General features: G+C 44.7%; 1 protein-coding gene across 2 annotated transcripts in view; it reads right to left on the bottom strand.

Moving 5' to 3' along the window:
* The window catches only part of LOC8034493 (laminin subunit gamma-1), a 159,803-nt gene that overhangs the window by 53,869 nt on the left and 89,719 nt on the right, over positions 1 to 16,215 (bottom strand). For both annotated transcript variants that reach the window (XM_040215046.3, XM_042292617.1), the window contains 4 exons: positions 9,404 to 9,589; positions 6,749 to 6,866; positions 4,724 to 4,968; positions 323 to 445 (listed from right to left, as the gene is read on the bottom strand). In XM_040215046.3, the coding sequence (XP_040070980.1) occupies positions 323 to 445; positions 4,724 to 4,968; positions 6,749 to 6,866; positions 9,404 to 9,589 (672 nt within the window). The remainder of the gene's footprint in view (positions 1 to 322; positions 446 to 4,723; positions 4,969 to 6,748; positions 6,867 to 9,403; positions 9,590 to 16,215) is intronic.

Here is a 16,215-nt window from a genome sequence, read left to right as displayed (position 1 = left end):
CGATTGGTAGCGCAGGTATGTCACTTCCTCGAATTTTAGTTTGTGCAGCCACCGCCTGGTGCGGTCAGTATGTGGAAAAGGTTTATTAACTTAAAGCCCTTCCCAAAACCGATGTCTACATATCGCTTTATAAATGTTCCCATCTCTAAGGATTCTATGAAGTCCTCGCCACTGTCTGGAGATGGTTCTACGAATGTCCTAGAAGCACATGGTTCTACGAATGTTCAAATACGGTTCGACAGATGTCCTCGTTAACGTCCCGTGAACGTCCCTCGTATAATCGTAGGACCCTGTGTCGTGTGAGACACAGAAGTAGACTCACCTGGTGCCACGAAGTAGACCTGGTTCTCGCCAGGAGCAGCCACGGCCAAGTGGTGGGCGGCGTACTCGTGCCGGGTGGGCACTCGGGCACCCCGGGAGTCCACCGCCTTCCAGTGCTCCTTGTCTGGACAGAGAAAACATCCACATTGGCCCTCTCCTAAGAAGCAATCTCGATATGTCTGAACGACAAGATGCACATCACTGACTGCATGCAGTCAATGACGTGTGTTCAGTTGTTCTCCAGGCTGCACGATTGAGTTCACAAACCAAGCTTGCCAAAGAAATCGGCATTGAAAGCTATGCTGCTGTGCAATTTCTCTCAATGTAACTTCCGAAAGCTTGCGTGGAATTGTTTTAGTAAGACAACATTCTTTGACGCTTGTTTAACGTAGCCTAACTGAAACAACAGTGTGGTATTCTGATGATCCATGACACTCTGGCATTGAGGCACTTTGTTACGGAAAGAAGTAGTTTGTAGCTGGGTGGAATCAGTCTCAGAGTAATGCAATTGACCCTCTCTATTTTAGAATGAATCCTGTACATACGAAATGTCCATTCACAGTTATGGTTTCGTTTTTGACACCTTGGCTCGGCCGCTGGTTCAAATGTGAGGTTCTCTCACTAGTGTTCTTATCTGCAGCCGGTCGAATAAGCAGTTACAATTGAGCTCAAACTGTCGAGCTTGAAGTCTAATCCAAGGTGCCTTCATATACATATGATGACTATAGATGTTTAGAAAAGTAAGAAGCTCATCCCCCAACAATTTTACTGTGTTAGCCTGACAGTTAAAACGAATTCACATTTAACACCTACTTCTTTTTAGTAAAGAAGATACGTGGCTCGTCAAGATATAAATAACTGTTGTCACAAATTTTCGATGTTGCAATATGACAAATTCTATGAAAATGATTGCACTCAAAGGTACACGAAAAACGAGGTGCCCCTTGGAACCAGAGCCTCTATTGTATTTTAATTGTTTCGTTCCTTTATGTGCATTAAACAAGGCATGCTTCTAACACAAACTGAAGATAAAGGATTTCAACATTCTCCTCCAGGACGCCCATTCGAGGACAAAGAAGTTAAATGGACCAAAACACAATGGAATAGCCTCCAAAAGAGCAGCCACGGCAGGTCAACTGCATCATCAACTGCTTGAAAATACTACCGTGGCCCTTCAAAGGCGGTAGCTTTTCTTCTCCATGTTTTTTTGTTTTGTCAGTTTATTAAAAGGAAAGTGAAGCGGTTTTGTACTTGAGCAAAAAAACTTAAATCGTCGATTTGGCGTCCAGGATCACGAATATTGAGATTATTTCAATTTGGTGCATGGAGTCTAAAGAAAGTCATTTTCAAAGTACCACTAAAACCCCTCCTTCCTGGAACGTTATGTCATAAAAGGAGTTTTCATAAACTCTGCTCTCACGCATCTTCAGCGTGTATCAAAGCTATGCACGTGCACATTTGCTATTTTTAAAAAGGTTAAAAAAAGGCATCGCGACAGGTGTCGATGCGAGGGAATATACCTGGTGAGCTTGCAATTACACGCGCTGCCCACACGAGTGACGCACACTTGGCGGCCGAAAGGTCCTTTTGTAACGTAACGACTGGTCGGTTTTTCGCTTTTAGTTACATCTTTGGGGAAAACGAATGTGATATTCAGGTGGGAGGCCTGAATATCTAAAGCCAGAGACTGCAAATCTCGTGACTGTCGTGTTCTTTTTTTTTTTTTTTGCAACATTTGCAAGGAGGTTATTTGAACGACCCTTGTGCAAGGCAACTATGGTGTCAGCCGGCAGCGCTGACACCCACACGGGGCACGGTGCCAGGAACGCGTCTCCAACTGATGCGTTTAGCTTGTCTTCATTCGTAATGCCTCGATTTCCACCTCACAATGTCGCACTTGCGTCGCGCTGTTGCCTGCCGCTATCCTGGCAGACGGAAGTGGAGACGTCGACCGTCTGGCCGCAGCTCATTCCGCAGCCAGACGGTCGACAGAGGCTACGGCAGACACGAGATGGGTTGCCGCGACCATGGCGAACATCGCGTCCGCTCGCTTTTCTTGCCAGCATTTGTGGAATCAACTGCCGGGACTGTGACATCTGACGGCGTGATGCCCCAACTCCTGTGGCAGTTTGCTGCCAGTTCGGGACCAATTTTGATTCTTGGGCGGTGTAAGTAGGGTACTTTCCACTTTTTGCTGCAAATTTCATATGAAGGAATCTTTTGTTTGAAGCTAAAGGTATTCTGATACTGCAATCAAGATGTTTCTGAACTGAAATTTACTGGAGAATTGGGCTATCTACTTTGTTTTATTTTTAAGTTGAAGTCTTCATTGAAAAAAAAAACTATGTTTTCAAAAATTGACATAGGACAGATATGCACTTCATATTTTGAGGTAATTACTCTTCCTGAAATATTTACATTGGAGTTATAAAAACTAGGTAGCCCAAAGTCCCACGACCCCCACCTTATTATCTAGCAGTCAAAATGGTGGTTAATAGCTTCACTTGCATATCATAAATTTCTTATTGAAGAATGACACGTCTTCTGCAGGTATGTAAAGTTGTCCGAGAGAGCTGAAAGCTTGCACAGTACACCTACATCTGACGTTAAATCTCCCCTGCAAATTTCCTTCCGATCACTTGAATAGTTCAGAAGCTAAATCTCTAGGCAGTGTCCTCCCTTAAAGAACACAAGACAGCATAAACTCACTAGGGATTTTTTTTTTTTTTTTTTCATAATTCCTGGTTGCTTATGCATATTCTGTATGTGCAGCACCTCTGTCTTTATCCTAATCGTGTCTGGTCTTTGAACATTCAGCTGTGACATTCGAAGAACATTCTCTTATTGTGACAGCTTACACATACATACATACATATCACCGTAGTTTGAGAGGAATAAAGTTATCTGTTGTTCCTTTCAAAACAAAAAATTTGGAGAGTAGCTTCTGTGCTTCACTTTTCTTTTCTTTTTTCTCTGGTTCAAACTAATAAAGAAGAAGGTTAAAAGATACTTCAAATAGATATAAAATCTATATTTTTCCAACAAAATCTGGGTTTTGTTAGCTTGGCCCAGCTTGTTTGTTTACTTGTTTGTCTTGCCTCGGCGGGATCTGTAATGGATCCTAATACGTGAGTTTTGCGAGCGCACGGGGTTGCGTGCCCAGCTTGTTTAGGCTTCGCGAGAGCGTGAACTGAACTTCGCCCATAGCGCCTGCCTAGGAAGAAGACACCGTTTGTGCCTGCGTGGGAAGAAACCTCTCACAGAACGACCGGAGGCACGCCACGTATACGCACGCAAACGAGACCTCTCCATGTAATCAGAAATTAATCTAGTATATTAAACGCTATTTCATTTTCTCAAATCAACGTCGCATTATTAAATAACGGAACGTCAGCACCCGGCCACCGCTGACAGTTTCTTTTCGAGGTCTGGAGCTAGTGCACGCGCTACTACCAACCCTGTTTCCTAGGCAATACTTTCGAAGCAGAGTATTTTGGAAAATGGTAAACTCAATTTCTGAATTTGAGGCTTCAAGAAACACGTTTGGGGTGTAAATATTGAGTTTCACCCGAAAACGAAGGACCCTAAAGATATAGGATGGTAAACATAGAAGTCGAAGGCATGTTCCAGGCAGTGCGGCGTAACGCAAGAAGTTGTAACATGGTTGGTTTTGTCGCACTGAAATGGAAACGGTTAAATAAAGTCATTAGTATTATTATTATTATTAAAGTAGCCAAAACTTGTCAAGTGTGGCTGCCTGCAAACGTGAGTACCAGGTTTCACATGCAAATTGACTTTCTCCAAAGCCAGCGGCTATGCGTGCACCGATTGCCATGGGTCTTTTTCATTTCAGTTCCGAGAAAACCCTTTGAATAACCCTGCGTGCAAAGGAGCCACGGCACAAGTTAAAAGCACCGACGTGCACTTGGGGTACGATGCCTAAAACACATCTCCGACTGCTGCATTTACTGCGTCCTCATTTGCTGCCCCTCGATTTCCACTCCACAGCATTGCACGTGTGCCATACTTCTCCCTGCTGCAATCGTGGAAGTGGCCTAGCAGTTGAGGTCTATATGGTAGGCACCTGTTCTACCGTCGGTCGTCGTTCTTCGATGTCAGTCGACAGAAACTTTGGCAGCAAAGAGTCGGGGTGCTGCGACGATGGCAAAACTCGCATTGCCTCATACTTTTTGCCGGAACTTCTACGACTAACCACCAAAATTGCCAAATCACACAGCGTGATGCACCGGCTCCCAGGAAATGATTTGTTGCCACTTCAGAACCACTGTGGATGTACGGGCGGTGAAGGATGCTAAACACATTAGTTGAAGACGCATTTTGGCCACCATACTTAGGTGGGAGAGGGGGGTTGCTCCACTGGGGATACAAAGTGCCTCCATACCCCTGGTGAAGGTGCTGTAGACGGTGTGCTTGGAGTATCCCGGGGCACTCTGGCAGACAGCCGAGTGGCCGAAGCAGAAGCACGGGGTGCAGCCAAACTCATTGTCCCGCTGCAGGTTGAAGAAGCCCGGGCGGCAACGGTCGCACTGGCGCCCCTCCACGTTGGCCTTGCAACGGCAGACGCCCGTCGCAGCATCGCACGAAGGAGGACTGTCCACGCTGCCAGCCATGCTGCAGCCACACGGCCTGCGTCCCAGTAACATTGTGACGTAGTGGTAAGTTTAATTGTTTTGTCAAGAATACACCGCTATGTTTAGCAGACTCATTTAAGTTTACAACCTTGTGTTTTCGTGTTCTTCGTCTGGCGATATTGTTTATGTGTGCAGTTATCCAGATGACAGCCTTTTTTTTTTCATGTTCTTTGTCTGGCGACATTGTTTGTAGGTGTAGTTACCTAAAAAGAAGTAAACAAAGTCAGCCGTCACACAGACAGCAATGTGTATGTGTCAGTTGTTACGGGGCAAAGACAGGAGAGGAATGCAGAAAATCGCCGAGATTGGTGTTACCAAGAGTAAGAACAAGGAAGAGAGTGAGGAGGGAAGAGTGAAAAACAGAAGGTTCGTTGAAGTTAAAGAGCTTGTCAACTTTATTTTTTTTTTCTTAAGAAAGCTGATGCTGGTGTTTTCTTACAAAACAAACTAAAAAAGAAAAACTAAATACTGACTATGCCAGTGCTATATTCCTGCTTCTGTGTTTATTAAAGCCTCACTAGCAATGCGGGTCTACCAAAACCACCGATTTCTGCCCCTATGCTCCGCCCTTCCGAGGCAACCGAAAAGCACGGGAAGATTGCAGACCTTTCTTCCAGATTTATTATATGAATTCCATGCCCAATACAGAGTGTCAGGCCACTTCCCCAACCCTTTGGCCAATCCAAATATATTGGCCTCATTGGTCTTCATTTTCAGAAAGACGGCATACCTAGCACTCTTTTACAAAATAGAAAAGTGAAATGAGAAAGCGGTGTGTCAAACGGAGAGTACTGAAGTTAATTTTAGGATTTTATTTATTTAGATTGCACCTACATTGCCTCGTGCACATTATTTTAGGGAGGAAGGCTATGCTATGGACTCAGACAAGCACAAAAAGAAAACATCATTTTTAACGACGCACACATTCAGCGGTGCACACAATCTGTTTCGAAAGGTTGTTCCCCTCTCTGGTCGTCGTTAACACAGAACCAGTTTGTAACATTTAAAAGAGATGCTGTTTTATCAATTCTACTATTGTTGTAAAATATAAGATGAAAAAATTTGAGTCCTAGCTTTTACTTCCGATTTCAAGCATTTCCCATCCCAGTGTGGCCTCGAGTGCAAACATGCTATCATAAGGACCAATTTTAATACATAGCAGAGTTAGAAAATAAACCAGAAGCGTTACACATGGTTCTGATGTAGGCTCCACTGCACAAGTCCCAAGAGGAAACAGGGCTGCATGACACAGTCGCCTGCATTAACTTCAACTCGGCCCTTTTCTGATCTTCCGACACCCTACTGTGTAGCCTAAAAGTGTAAAATATAAAATAAAATAGTCTCATGGATGAGACCGAACATAACCAAGAATAGCAAACAAAAAGAATACAGCACAGCCTAAAACAAACCTTACTTTTCTTTAATTAGGTCAGCCCAGGGATAAACACCTGCAATCTGGAACCCATTCTATAAAGATACTCCATACTACGCCAGTTAGAATGAATGCAAACGAAGGTGTCTGTATGAGCATCCGCCATAAAAAATGTCAAGGCTGTTCTAAATTTTCACAGGAATGATGGCATGCCTCGAAATTTCACGAAATTTCACCCACCACTAAAACACACCTTTGGTGAAAATTCACGCTCGAGCGCAGACACCAACTTTTCCAGCTCATTTCATAGCAAGCCCCCAAAGCAAATGCTAGCACAGTTTGCACTACCTGAAACACAAACAGTGCCGAGAAAGACGAGTCAATTACTGTTGTCCTAACCCACCTGCAGCCCTGCTCCGAAAAGTCGTAAAAGTTGGGAGCACAGCGGTCGCAGCGCTGCCCTTCCACGCCGGGCTTGCACGGGCACTGGCCCTTGCTGTTGCACTGCAGCACACGGGACCCTGTTCAGAAAGAAAGACAGATAGAGAGAGGGACGGGGGGTCACAGGTGCAAAAAATGCCACCCTTCAACTGTCCGCCAAAGACCACAGGAGGTGCCTTAAAGGCGAGCGACCAGCCTCGAGATTCTGCAAGGCAGAACATCCTCCTCACCATGGGGAAGGAGTAAACAGGCAGTGGTGAACAGGGTAGAAGGGGGAAGAGGAGGAAACAGGGAAAACGTGGAAAGCACGAACTGGCTGTCGGTCTTCAAAAGAGTTGATCTCCACCCCTAATGTCTCATAGGTTGCTACTTACTGCCAGAGCTTACATGATATAAAAGCACCGAAATTTCTGTATCTTCTTAATATTACCTATTTCCTTATCCAGTAATGTCGAGAGGGTCAAGAGTACTTTAGTTTTGGGATCGGTACTTTACCAAATTCCGGACAGTCAAAGACCGATTGTCAGTTGAAATTGAGCAAAGGAGTCCATATTTTTTTATTGTGCTCAAAGCCAAAAAAAAAAAAAAAAGGGTCCCCTAATTGGTTGGGTAGCTTTTTCTAATTTTGACAACAGTTTGAGGCATGGGTGTGCCCTCAGTGCCTATTTGAAGTGTCCGAAGCTTGCGCAAACTATTCCTCCATTCCAGAACAGGCGCGGTGACACACTCTATGCATTATTGTTCCTCTCATTTAAATATTTGAATTGGTGGCATAACAAGCTGCCCAGTGCCATTTCAAAATGATTAATTAACTCTGTAAGTGTTGCATAATCAACGCTAGAAGAGGTGGTGCTATTGCTAAGCTGCACCTGAGTTTGGGAGTCCTTTGAAGATGTACAGTCGAGAAACTACGACTGGGGGGACTTACAACAGGAAAATGATGTGCTCCCTCCACCATTTTGAATCCTTGACACCTAACAAACCATCTAGACAAGATAACATGACATTTCCTTGCGTGAATAGCATAGATCATTCTTTTGTTCTCCAGATCCCATATGGAGTTTCGAGGATGTACCCATAATATCTAGATCCTCAGTTCCATGCTTGCTTTCTCCTTGAGAGTGCATTGTTTGTTGGTTTCTCTTTTCTCCTTTCCCCCCTTTTCTACCACGTGGTTTGAAGGGATCGATGGTTGTTTGAAGGGGCGGCTAAAATTGTGTTTGTAATGTATTGCGCTAGGGTTTACTACAGAGGTGCCTGAAGTTGATGGAAGCTTTTGTTAAAATTGTGGAAAGATTGGCTCACCTGAGTAAAGCAAAAAAAATTAAAAACTGTTTTTTTCAATACTTTGCACGTACACTAAAAACACGTGTGTTACCGTGGCGTTATTTGGGCCAAATAAAATGAAGAATAGGTAAGCCCAATTCAATTTTCTTTCCATTTCCCAAATTTTCAATCATAATAATTGCCAGAATAGCCCACAACAATTTTCAGATGATTTTGAAATAAAAGGCTTAGGAATAATTTTTCTATAGACAAAACCAGCTTTTATTTTCGTTCTTTTGACATCAGCTTCGAGCACCTCTGTAGTAAATGCCAGCCCGATAAGTTAAGAAACCGATTTATGCGGTCCCTACTAACTGTCATCGATCCATTTGATCCACGCGGTAGTTCAGACACAATATAAGTTGATTCTGCGACAATAGAAGTCAGTCATGTTTGAAACCTTATTCCTTCTTCCCTGTCATTTTTGTGTCGTCACCGCAGTATCGGGTAATTTCTATGATGATGAATATGTGCTCTGTGGGGAAAAAAAAAGCTTAAGAGTATCAGTACTCTAGAGCAGGGGTTCTCAAACTGGGTTCCGGGGAACACAGGGGTTCCATGAGCTGGTCTCATGGGTTCCATGAACACCCAAATTGCAACCCCCCTCCCCTCTCCCCACCACACCGCAGGCTGCGCGGCACGACCACGCAAAGCGCCTTCATCTCACTTTGTACTGACATCGCGATTGATATGGTGGGGACATAAGGGAAGCAACACAAACAAAATTGCCTACGATTGTGCATCGGTTGCTTCTCCGTCGGCAAATATAGGAGGGGGGGGGGGGGGGGGGAGCAGTGTTTCGTGGCAGTCTTTGAGGCTTCCTGGGGTTCCGCGAGACCAAAAAGTTTGAGAACCCAATGTGAGGATCCCACAAAAGTTGGCAATCATGCACAGTAACGAAGAAAGCAGTCTCTTTGGTCTTACTCAAACTCCAGATCACATGTTTGTGCACAATATTTTACGAGACCGTTTGTTCCAAGGTACTTTTTTGAGGGACCGCTCTTCTCGGGAGCTTTCTTCCTCTAACCTATGCAGTACCCCTGCATGTCTTTCAGTACACTGCTCCTGGTTACTTAACTAGACTGCAAAGCAACATGCGGGACCAAGGCAGCTGGTACCCAGATCGAAAAGAATGCCGCAGCAATCACAATAATAATGCTCCACAAAACAAATGCATACGACTACATTTTTTAGAATGATGTCCACAGCTCTTTACAAAAAGCATTTGTAATTAATTGCAACAAGATATAGATACTGATGGCCCTTTAAATGGGGCAAGAGGATAACATACCCAAGGGGTCGCAGCCGCAGGCAACGCAGCGGCCATCACTGCGCTGGTAGAAGTTTTCCCGGCAGCGCTCGCAGTTGGGGCCGTCGGTGTTGTCGCTGCAGTTGATGCAGTGGCCGCCATGGCCCGTGCGATCGTACAACTCCTTGTCAAAGTAGCACTTGCGGGACCGGCCATTGCAATTGCAGGCTGCGAAATGCAGAAATAGCCATTCTTTCAAGGTCTGCCATTGATCAAAAGAAAATAGAAAATTGGATCGAATTAACACATATCAACAAACTAGTTTAAAAACAAATATATTTTTTTCAGAGGTTTCTTTGAGCTTCAAGCTTTGTTGTTCAACTAGATTGAAACACATCACTGTTTTAATCAGAACCTATATAAGTGTATTCTTTCACAATATGTTGCAAGAGGAAGCAGACTGCTTCTAACGAGTGCTCCAGTTAGTAGGTGTGATAACTTAGGGTCTAATGTGCACATAGCGGCATTGCCAGAAATGTTTTAGGGGAGGGAGGAGGGGAGGGGGGGGGGGGGGCTGAGTTGGTTGGGATGTCCATGGATTAGGGTGCAGAGGGGGGAGAGAGGGGGTCAGAGTGCATGTGTATATTATAGGGTCGGCTGGATTTCGGGTTGGGGGGTGGGGCGGTTGAAGTCCCATATGCCTCCCCCCTGGATACGCCACTGTGCAGTAGTGATTACAATCACACGCTGGTACAATACCCGTTTATCTGAAAACCGCCTATTAGTATCAGGCTTCTTCACCCTTCTGAGTTTGAAGTCCTGCACAGCTGGAAAGCGAAATGCGCTGCCTGTTCCTTTGCCTCATTGTCACTATTTACAATGATTGCATGCATATATATAGGTACGCAAGCTTGCAGGCACTTTGAATAAAGTGTCAGACCACAAGTCCACCTTGAAACGACTGATGCTTCAGCAGTCATGCAATATTTTATCTCTCTATATATATTAAAAAAGACATTGCTTCTCACAAACTATTTCTTGTGCTTGAGTCATTCCCCGTAGGTCACAGCAAGTGGAGGACCTTCAGAAACCAACCATTATCCTACTTTTCCTAGGTATCTATTACTGCATATGACATTGATGGGATACAATTTCAAATGAAATGTATAGCAGAGTTAGTGGAGTTGGAGGGGTAATATCATTGTAGTCTAGCCACTTTAATTTGTTTAATAGAATAAAACACACTGCAGATCACAGACTAATCTTGAAATGACAGTCTAGAGGATATATCCAACTGGCGTAAAAACTGGCATATTCTACTTAACCATGACATAACCACATTTGTTTTTTACTAGTAATCAGGTTATCATTTAAAATTCCATCTAGCTCTTTTCCCAAAACAATGCGACATTAATGCACTTTACAACCAAAGCGTATTCCAAGCAAGCATGCTAGGCACCAAACATGTAACTACTGCCCACCACTGCAGTGCTCATTATGTTACTAATTAAATGTAAGGATGAAAAGATAACTTTAATTGCCATGCTAAAATGCACATGCTCTGGCCACGCAGCAGAATTCTCAACCAATCAAACTTGTCCCATGGAACCAGGAGTGAGCCCTCCTATAGCATGATGCAACGAAACGTTTCCAGGCTAGACAGGCCTAGCCCACACACAAACAAGCATGGAAAAAGGATGGTGCACGAAAGCACCCGATATCAAAAACCCTGTGCCAAATGCCCCGTTGCAAACGCCCTAACCTTTTTGCCCCGCTTTCAAAATGCCCGTTTCAGAAGCCCATGACGCAAATGCCCCGTGTCAGGTGGCCGGGTCTTCAGCACGAGGGCAGAGCAGTCTGCTTTTAACTGTGCGCGCGAGCTTGAGTAACAATCATGCCATACCCGGGACTGTACATGCTCATCATCATCACCACTTCGTTATTTCAGATTTCCTCTTTTATCTTTTGTTAACATACAGTTGAGGAGGTAACTAGCACACTGCTACACGGGCTCCTGCCTTTTGGTTACCTCAGGCTCTCGGCTATATGATCAATGTTTAGCCAATAAACACCTTGAACCTTGATCTAAGGAATAAATGGATAAAGCTTCCCCTCCTTCAGGCATACGCTAGGCATATTTACATCTTGTAACAATGCTGGTTGAAGCGCGAAGAGGGTGGGACGGGGGCAGTGATGACGGGGCTTTTGGCTTGGAGGGAATACAAGACAGGGTAATTGAACACAGCGTTTTCGAAACGTGGGGCTTTTGCAGCGGAGATTCTGCCCGTGGGGCAATCGTGCCACACTCCGGAAAAACATAATGGTTTCAAAATTGCATTTTTTTACTTTCATTATCTGCATCGGTACAGAAATGTTTAAGGCTTCGAATTTGCTCAGCCCAATAAAACTATTCTAGAAATATCCCCGATTGTTCCCAGTAAAAATTTTGAATGAGCCCACCCATTGTGGAAGAACAAAAGAACGGTGAAAACTGTTCTACAAGTAATCTTTCAGAATGCGATAGCATTTTTTTTTTTTTTAACTGAGTGATAAACACGCGGGCTTCCACGAACTGCCATGACACAGGGATTGATACCGCAGACCGCGGACGCAAAAATTTGCGTTCCACGGTGCAATAAACACGCCGGAACCCTACGAACTCGCCTGTTACAGGAACAGATTGTCGCAGACCACGGTTAGCCAGCTAATCACGGCCCGAGCAAACTCGGGTTGTATGGCGCGATAAACACGCTTCGAGAATTTGCTACGAACTCGGATGATACCGCAGATAACTCTCACGGTGGTCACGGAACACCTGTACTGCCTGTACAGCGGCCAAAATGAAAGTAGGGCGCGGAGAATTTCTTGCCTTTCGTCTCAATCTGTGCATCGGACCTAGCGACGCGGTTACGATTTGAAAACACCTCGCGGTTTATGCCAGGAAGGAATTGGACGTTTACAGCTTGATCGAAAGGTCAAAATACAGCTACACTTTTTTTCTCCCTTGAAAACGTTGGAAACTTGCCGCGATTTGTACACGCCGCGCCAGAGACCCAGAGCCAGAGCTGCCTCGCCAGACTGAATGAGGCGGCAGCTTGCGCCACCTAGCAGACAATGGCGGTGGCAGTGAAAGGCTTGTTCGTCGCATGCCGGCAAGCCTCCACTGCTCCAGATAAATAGATAAATGTAAATAAATAAAAAAAAATTTTTTTTTATTGAAAAAATTAATTATGCATTACCAAACGCTAAAATCAGTGAAAGCATTCTATCTAGTTCGAGGATTCAAGCAAAAACGAAATTAATTGGGGGCAAAGCATGGTACTATAAGTTTTGCGACTTTTGACAATCGACAAAACTTCCAAATTCGCCGCCAAACCAAATGCCTCAAAATATACTTTTTTTTTATTCGGAAACTTTTTGGAACATGTATTTTCTTTCGTATTTACGCGCCGTCGTTTTGCCAATCTCCCCCTTTCCAGTTCGATAGAACTCGAAAGGGGGAGATTGGCATAACGGAAAACCGGTAAACCAGTAGTGAGTTGTAGTATTGCGTATCGAGCGAACGTAAGCACCGTGTGTTTGCGTTAGCGTTGCGTGTTCTACAGTGCGCGTGCGTGAAGCACAAAATTTCGGTCTTGAATTGGCGCATGGCGACGACGCGCATGCGCAACATGGAGCGCGCAACATGGAGCACGCAACAATAACGCACAGCGCTCGCGCTTGCGTTATCGACCTCTAGAACGACGTCGAGGATGACGTGCGCATACGCGCGGCGCCTGCGTATGCGGAAATCGTGCATATGCAAACGTCGTGCGTATGCATTGCAGACGTACTGCGTTTGCGGACATCCTGCGTATCCGGAGGCGGCGCCTCCGCGTACGCACGCAGCATTTGAGGCCAGATACATAGTGCTTTGCGGGACAGCGGAAAGATATACGAAAACTCCCTAATAATCCTTGGAGAAGGGGACCAAAGGGGACAAAAAACAAACAAGAAACCGTTTTTTTTTTATCACCATTGTTTTCCTGAGCGACTATGAAAGCGGCGAGATTTTAACAGGGAGTTTTCGTAGATCGTTTTCGCCGTCCCGCAAGGCCCTCCGCAACCCGCTACGATAGCGGAAACTCCACAGTCAAGGCAATCGGCGCGCAGGCGCAGTAGCAACTTCTTCGCTGCGGAACGCTTAGCGGAGGGGGCAACGCGGTCTACGAAAACTTCACTACTTTATTCCACTCGATATCGCAGTTCTCTGGTTTCCATAGATTACGGAACTATAAGAACTATATGCGGGAGATTTGCGAGAAAATCCTCTAAGGTGCACAGCACGTGTTTTTTTTTTTTTTCTTTTTAAGAGGGGGAGCATGGCAGATGGAGGCGAAGTTTTGGCATTTTTAACGTTAGCCAGAAGTATGGGATGCGAAATTTTTTGAGGGAGGCCGGGCGTCCACTCGGGATTTTAAACTGGCATCATACATCCCATAGTTGCCATCATGCGCAGTTTCGTCACTCTTACGATAGTGCACCACGCGTATTATTAATATTTTGTATGTGATTTATGCAGCTTTATTAGAACTTTTGCTTTTTTTTTTTTTTAGTTTGATTATTGCAAATTAGAAGTTTGCCGCAACCAGCAACAATTTGACCTGGGGTGACCACCCCTTTGCTAGCGAAATGCGGGACACGAAGGGGGAGGGGGTGGGGGCGCACCACGAACCGAGGCTCGATAAACACATTTTATATCCTACATAGATTTTTAACAATATGTAATTATTTTTCGACCCTTTGTAATGTTGCAGGCTTCATGCCTTGTCGGGCTGTCTTCACTAAAAAAAAAAAAAAAAATCAACAGCAAGCATTTCACATTGACGCAGCGATTTGAAAATAATTACACTATTTTATATTTAAACTTTCAGCGAACAATTTTCTCTTACAATATTTTGCCACCAAGGGGAGAGTCACAACGGAGCATGCGCGTCATATCTCCTCCGAGAACGACGGTCGCTTCCGCAATGCTTGGATAGAAAATGGCGTAACATTGCGATTCACACGCTTACCAGTGACCTCCGCGCTTCCCCGTGCCCCGTTGTTCGGCAGCACCTTGAGTTGCAGAGTGAATCTTACTACAGTATGAAATGCGGAACATTTTGAATATTTGGGCATTTTTCGCGGGACGCAGGACACGAGCCCTCAATGCGGGACAGTCCCGCGAGTCGCGGGACGGGTGGTCACCCTAATTTGACCTGTTTGGGCGTTTGCCATAAGGTCTCTTCGATTCGGCCAGAAAGTTCTGAATTAGTTCTGTCCGAGTTCAAAGGAAACCATCCCAGTACCAAGAAAAATCAACAAAATAAGATGTTTTCCCGAAGCAACAAGCCTTCCCGACAGTTCATTGGATGCGGCCTTCGGTGTCAGCACAAAATATAAAGTTTTAAACATATTTTCTGCCTTTTTTTTCCCCCTTATCTAGGAACCACTTTGATTCGGGGTTTACCGGTTGTCCCCTATTTTGACAAAACCAGCCCGGGGGTTAACTTTGGAAGTCTATCAGTATTTACCGAAAACCCCGAACCATATTCATGTGCTACACAAGTTTCTATGAAATTCGAAATGAGTCTACCCTGTCTCTCAGATGGGGCGAGTCCTATTTCGGACGCAGTGAACAGCAAATGCAAGTCGAAACGCGCTCAAATTGAGAGAAGATCAACGTCGAGTAACCTCCATTACGTCTAGGTGAAACTGGCAAATTTTTTATACATTTCTTTTAATACACACCAATACGCAACCGGTATTAGCTCACCAGCCAAACGCGCACTGGATAGAGTCGCGAACCTGCTCGCGGATCCGAAGAAGATAACCAAGAGCTTCTGCTTTTGCGTCGGACTGGATACAGTCTAATTTTTTCGTTTATGGACGAAGCAGAAAAGAGGTGGTTAGAAGATAATTTGCAGTACTACGTAGGTTTTTCCAGGCAGCCCCAGGACTATACCACTGACGGCACTGCCGTCAGTCTTTTTCGCCACTTTTGTAAATTTTCAATACCATCAAGTAACACCTTATTGTGTATTTTTTATGGTGATTTTTTCTATAATTCAATTGTGAGACTACGAGCGAAAACGCAAACCTCAGGCTTCTAGCGAATAGGCATATTCAGGGGTACAAAGGCCTTCGTATTTTGTTTTTAAATCGTTCAATTTAGAAACATATATACCGTATATTATATATAGACCCTCAGAGCCCGCTGACGTCGAATGGAAGTTTGTTGAGACATTTCGTGCTTGATGTCCAAAGAAGTGCCCGAGTACCTTGTACAGAGGTCATGGAATGTCGAGGACGTCAAGGTAAAGCGCGGGACGCCGGGACGTCTCATACTCGACGTTGAAATACTCTCTAGAGGGAAACGTTGAACAGACGTCAATTAATATCGATGACATCAGGGTGTAGCTCAGGACATTGTTAGGACGTCTCGTGCTCGACGTTCAAAGAACTTCCCGGACAAGACGTCGATTAATGTTGAAGACGTTAAGGTGAAACTAACGACGGTGTTACGAGGTCGCGGGTTTGACGTTGTCGGCACCATTCATTTTGACATATCACTGACGTCAATAAAATGACGTCATCGACGTCTAGGACTTCATTTAGACGTCATCTCGACGTCTTGTGCTACCTGGGTCGTGCCATATACTAAGTGCTGATTTTCTGAAACTTCTCGAGTTTAACCTGACAAATTTCCAGTAGCAAGAACCGTAAAGCGCCATTCAGATAAACCACAGATTAGCCAGCTTCCTGAAATTTGACTCTTCATTTAATTGTTGTCACTGAACATATAATAAACTAAAACCTCCATCAGACCACAC

The sequence above is a fragment of the Ixodes scapularis genome, unplaced genomic scaffold (genome assembly GCF_016920785.2).
Source record: "Ixodes scapularis isolate PalLabHiFi unplaced genomic scaffold, ASM1692078v2 PGA_scaffold3__209_contigs__length_174095766, whole genome shotgun sequence".
NCBI lineage: Eukaryota > Metazoa > Arthropoda > Arachnida > Ixodida > Ixodidae > Ixodes > Ixodes scapularis.
Note: the sequence above shows the minus strand (reverse complement) of the source record. Positions and strands in the feature narration are given on the sequence as shown.